This window comes from Talpa occidentalis, unplaced genomic scaffold, assembly GCF_014898055.3.
Source record: "Talpa occidentalis isolate TD23 unplaced genomic scaffold, MPIMG_talOcc4v2.1 talOcc4.9, whole genome shotgun sequence".
NCBI classification, from domain to species: domain Eukaryota; kingdom Metazoa; phylum Chordata; class Mammalia; order Eulipotyphla; family Talpidae; genus Talpa; species Talpa occidentalis.
This window is the reverse complement of record NW_023605305.1, coordinates 42,848,906-42,854,905: the sequence shown is the minus strand read 5'-3', so window position 1 is coordinate 42,854,905 and position 6,000 is coordinate 42,848,906. Positions and strand designations below refer to the sequence as shown.

At 44.0% G+C, this 6,000-nt stretch overlaps 1 protein-coding gene across 1 annotated transcript in view; it reads left to right on the top strand.

The window, feature by feature from the left end:
• Positions 1 to 628: 628 nt before the first annotated feature.
• The window catches only part of PRKACB (protein kinase cAMP-activated catalytic subunit beta), a 112,468-nt gene continuing 107,096 nt past the window's right edge, over positions 629 to 6,000 (top strand). Inside the window, exon 1 of the mRNA XM_037500685.2 lies at positions 629 to 905. Within this exon, the coding sequence (XP_037356582.1) occupies positions 860 to 905 (46 nt within the window). The 5' untranslated portion in view covers positions 629 to 859. The remainder of the gene's footprint in view (positions 906 to 6,000) is intronic.

The following is a 6,000-nucleotide window of genomic DNA, read 5'->3' as shown; positions in this document are numbered from 1 at the left end:
GCGATCCTGCAAAACTAAAGGCGAGTGAAAACTGCGCTGGAAACACCAAAGGCCTGCGGTTAGTGGGGTCCGCCAATACCTGCATCTCTGAGGCCAACCGAGGCTCCGCACACGATCATAATTAGGGAGACGGTAGTTCCCGCGGCTGATGCTGACTCCCCCGCAGGTCGGAGAGCACCAGGGGGCTCCCCTCGCGTGTCCCCAGACCCGACCGTGCGACTCTTTCCAGCCAGGACTGTGGGGAGAAGGCGGCTTCGCAATGAGGGTCCGCCGCGATGGTGGCACAAAGAGGGCAACCCCATTCCCAGCCCGGGCTCCCGCGGCAGAGCTCAAGGGCACGGGGACGCCCAGAGGAGAACCGCCGGGTCCCTGAAGCTAGCGGATCCCCCGCCGCTGCCCCACGCCAGGGCCCGGTGCCCGCGCGCCACTCCGGGCGCCCGCGGCAGGGCCGGTCTCCACCGCCCCAGCGCGCCGCCCGGGCCTCGCCCCGCCCCTCGGCCCCCGCCCGCGCCCGGCCGTCACGTCACTTCCGGCGCGCACACCCGCCGGCGAGAGGGACCAGCCCCGGCCCGCGCGCGCCACTGCCCGGTGGCGCGCAGGGCGAGCGGGGCGGGGGAAGGGGGAGTGTCCGCCCGCCGCCGCCACTGCTGCTGCCGCTGCCGCCGCGGGTGCTGAGGAGTTGGCTGGAGCCTGCCCTCCACACCGGCCCGTTCTCGCCGCCCGCACCCGGGCGCCAGCTCCGGGAGCCCCCGCCGCTCGGACCCGTGCAGGAGCGGGACTTGCCCCAGCCTGTGGAGCGGCGTGGACGGCCCCAGCCCCCCCTTCCCCTCCCTGACCCCTTCTTTCCATCGCCCCAGTCATGGGGAACGCGGCGACTGCCAAGAAAGGCAGCGAGGTGGAGAGCGGTGAGTGGACCATCGGGTCGGGGGGTCGGGGGGCCGGGAGGGCGGGCCGGCGCGGGGCACAGGGCGCCCCTCCAGGTCGGAGCCCCGAGGCCGCGGCGGGCACGGTCCAGGCCTCGCAGCGGCCGCCGGGAGCCGCTCGAGGGGCCCTGGGGACCTGCTGCCTCCCTCCTGCTTTCCCTCCCCCCCGCTCCGGCGTGAGGGCTGAGCTCGGAGGACTGTATGGAAGAGCGAGGGACTAGAGCGGTCTCCGAAATTCCTTTCTTCACTGGAGTGGGAGGACTCACACTTTCGGGAACACTTCCCCCTATATGCCCCGGGTAGAGAAGTCCCTGTGCCTTCACACCCTCTCTTCCCCCACCGCCACCCCCTCCTTGGGCAGCCACAGGTAGTGCTGCGGACAGAGTTGGCTTTTTTCCCTCCATCCCTGGGGTGCAACCCAACCTTTTCACAAGGTGAGGGGCTGCTGAGCATGGCTCTCCGCAGAGGTGAGGTTAATGCTGAGTGGGTAAAACTATGTTTTAGAGATTCTCTATCGCTACAGATTGGGCATGAAAAATATACTACTAGTTATCAGCGCTTTAGCCATTAGAGGAAAAAAAGCAAGGCAGGCTTGCGTTTTCTTGAGACTGTTAGGAATCTGCTACAATGACTGTAAAGCTTAAAGGTCATTCGGGGTTGAAGAGCTTCCAGAATGTAGTGGATTTCTTTTGAGAGCTGAAAGTGCAACTTTTTACTTTCCAACAAACAGTGAACTACTATGAAAATTGAATTTCTGTATCTCTATGGTATGTGTATGCACGTGTGTGTAAATTGGTTTGCCTTTTTGCTTTTGTCAGGTTCATCCTCAGGTTTTACAGTTTACAGTGACCAAGTAACAAATGGAGTAAATGACATCTCAGCACTTGAGGGAATGTTGATGAATTATTCAAGTTTGTGTAAAAAGTATCTTTTACTGTCTCTGTGTTTGTAACATATTTTAAGTTAATTTTGTAAGTTAGTGTGAAGTTAGTAGATTTTTCTTCTGCATCAATTCTAAAGCAGAATTGATTTAGAGTAATTTAGACATTCATTTGTTTAATGTGAATAGTGAGATCGGATTATATGTTATGGCTTATGTTTCACCAATAAGATTTTTTTTTTAAAGATTTATTTATTTATGCATACAAGAGCTGGGGTACAGGCCAGAGATGTGGGGGGTGAGAGGATTCACCAGAGACAGAGTGGGGAACAGAACAGGCAGACTGGCTGAAATACACTGCTGAGGGGAGCAGCAGGGGAGACAGGAGAGGCCTGCCTCGCCATGTGAATAGCTCCCTGGCTGGCCTGGGAGAGGCTGTGGATTTCTTCATAGTGCCGTGCTTAACCCCTTGCACCACCAGGGAGGCCCTCACCAATAAGGTTTTGATTGATTTTAGGACTTCCAGACAAGTTTGATGTACTGTCATACAAATTACCAAAGAACTTAATTTAGTATGTGATATGGAAAATTTAAAAAGCCAGTGTAGTAGTAGAGCTTTTATTATCTTATATTTTTAAATTGCACAAAAGTAGTAACTATTAAGAAAATATAAAGAGTGCAGAAAGTGTTAAGAATTATTTGTGCCTGATGAGTTGGCATTTTTCCCTTTTAACTTAACACAGTTAACTTAAAGATAAAACACATGCTGATTGTGTTCCAAAGGAGTGTGCCTGGTAATTGAATCATATCAGTGATTTTCATTAGCAAGTGCTGGCATGTACAATGTTTATATTTTTAATAATGACAGACTCTTCTGTGATATTTGTTTCTGTTACTAAGTTGCCAAACCAATTCACCCCTAGAAAGTGTTATTTTGACGTTGATAGTTGTGGGATAATCTTGGAATATTTACAGAAAACAGAAGGAAAATTTTAGATGTTTGTCTAAAAATATTTAAATTATTTTTATGAATAAATTCTTTCCTAAGCTTTAATTATTTGTGATAACCTAGTCTGAGGTATGTTAGCCAGCTTTTCATGTAAGTTTACTTATGGAACTGAAGATCATTATATTTGTTTGAATGAATGTTATTAATTGTTAAAAGAAAATTGCAAAATATGTCTCTTAGGAACAATTACTTGAAATGTCACATGTTCATCTATTTGTAATTTCGTTTGGAGCAATGTTACCAAGTTGTAAGCTGCTGCTTTTCCACTGTAGCGAGCAAAGAAACTGGGGTACAGGCCAGAGTTGTGGTGGTGGTGGTGAGAAGATTCACCAGAGACAGAGTGTGGCACAGAACAGGTGTTTGACTGAAACACACTGTTTGAGGGGAGCAGTAGGTCAGACAGCAGAGGTCTGCTGTGCCATGTGGGTTAGCTTCCTGGCTGGGGATCGAACTTGTGTTGCAGTGGCTGCTGGTACCTTGAAAATGCTGAGACTTAACCCTTTGTGCCACCAGGGAGGGCCTGTTTTGTGTATTCTTAATAAATTACTCCAGAAAACATACTTTCAAATTTTGAATGCATTTATTTAAATTTCAATTGATAATTGAAAGCATGAACTTACAGAAATATAAGTAATCTTATAGATCACTCTGTATCATCATTCCATTTCAAAAGTAGAGAGCCTGATCTCTGAAAAAAATTGGAACTGAGGTCATACTACTATTAGTGATAGTACATTAGGTAATGCATTCTGATACCCTGACTCCATTCTGTATCACTAAATAATTGATACATTTATTTTAAAAATGTCTAACAGGTGTATTAGTTTAGTTTGGACACCCTGTAAGTAAAAGCTCAAGAAATTTATTGTCTAATGTGAGTAAGAAAATAAAAGTTAAGGGTAAAATATGGTAAGTGCTAGCAGGTGAAATTAGAATTAATAGGGAAATGTTTAATATGAAAAACTAATTTAAGAAATATCAGGTAAGGCCTCCCTGGTGGCACAGAGGTTAAAGACAGCGCTATCAAGCTATCATCAGCCACTGCAGCACAAGTTCAATCCCTGGCCAGTCAGGGAGCAATCCACATGGAGCAGCAGACCTCTCTCGCCTGGCCAGCTGCTCCCCTCAGCAGTGTGATTCAGTAGATCTGCCTCTTCTGCTCCCCACTCTGTCTCTGGTGAATCCTCTCACCCCCTGCACCTCTGGCTTACACCCCAGTTCTTGTATGAATAAATAAATAAATATTTTTAAAAATATCAGGTAGATTAAGATTTGAGATTTACTTAGGTCCACATTTTGTGCTCTTGACTCCAGAGTTTTGTTCTAAAAATATTCCAGAAGAATGAAGCTGGGCATAAAGATATTTGAGAAAGATCCTGATTCGCTTTAATCATTTGGTGCCTATGCTGCACTCTTATTGAAACCTGTCTACTCTAAGAATAAAACATTTTCTGCATGAGACTTGAAAGCTAGAGAGATTCCATTCTCATCTCCACAATTCCTGGAAATAAGTTAGATATTTACTGTTTTATTGTAATAAGCTGGAAAATTAAATTATAATGTCTTAAAACTTAATTAACAACTTTTAATCATTAACCATTCTGTACACTTTTAAAAATCACCTTTGAAAATGTATTACTTTCAAAATTTGAATGTAGTTAAAGTTCAGTTAATATATATAGAAACAAAGTTTAGAAATATGAATAATTTTCTTAGACACTTTAAATTCTTATCATTAACCCTTTGCACTCCGAACCATTCTGGACATTGGCTACCAGGTACTTGACGCTACTTTGCGGCGGAAACGTGCATTTACAGACCCTCATATTATTTAGTATAATTTTGGAACCAAGTAACGTATTATAATGATATTGGACTTATATGAATTGGGTGACATCGAGGAATGTATATTTGCAAAAAACACAATATTTTATTGTTTATAATTTTGTACAGTATGATAAGTTTTGTAACACTCCCCAATATGCATTGCAGGCTGATTAGTACATGTTTGACATGTCTGTATAGAGGTCTATCTGGAGCTCATCTTCACTACTACTTGTGTCATGAGACTCATTCGTGGTTGTACGCTTTCCCATTGTTCTAATAAAAAATATGAATAAATGCATGGGTTTAAAATTTCTAATTGTTATTACTAACTGACAAGAGGATATTTACCAAAATAGCTTTCACCAAACAATTTATTCACTAAGAAAAGAATCACTTTTCTGATTTTCTCCTCGTTAGATCTATGTGCACTGCTCGAAGCTTCAAACCAAAATGAGCTCAGCTTTGAAAATCTTTTCCTCCAGATGTAGACTTGTTTATTTGTAATTATGTATCTCACTATACAGTGCGCGCTATGTTCGAAAACCGACCTTTCTTCTACAAACTCCCCTTATCGCTCTTTTCAAGTGGCGTGTGCTCCAACCGTCCTGAGCACGCATCTCACGTTCTCGTCCAACACAAAACCCGCTGACATTTCTTGTATATATCTTAGTAATTTTACGATATTTTGATTTAATTTCTTATGCCATTTCAAGATAAAACTTCAGGGAAACATGCATGTCTCAAAAAGTTGCGTTGAAATAACTTCATTCCCCGTAATCACTAATAAATTGCAATGACCCCTGAGAGGGGACATCCGAGTGATATGCTAGAATTCCAATGTCCCCTGAGAGGGGACAGCGGAGTGCAAAAGGTTAAAATTAAAAACTCTTTTACTTACCCAGTCTCCCACTTTATGCTTTACCCACAGTCACCAACATAAAAAGCACCTGTCACTGGAAGGTTTTTTGTTTGTTTCATTTTAAAAATATTAGACCCCACATGTTGGCTATGGGGCTTTGTATTACACTCACAGGGCAAAGGTGTTGAGGACTACAGTTGAAGTGTTGGTAGAGATTTGAATGTAGTTTCTCCCAGGACTGCAAAAGGTAGAGCCATCATGTAACCTTGTATTTACATAATGGTACTTTAATGTTTTCCAAAATAGTTCTGGCTTAATAACTTGAAGGTGAATAGAAATTAATCAAAGAAGCATAATTTCACATAATCTTTTTAAGCCTACAAAAGTAGTTTAGTTATTTCTCCATTTTATAGGCGAGGAAATGAAGCCTCAGAAAGCCTAAATGTCTTTTTTTTTTTTTTGAAAAAAAAAATTTTTTTAAGATTTATTTATTTATACAAGC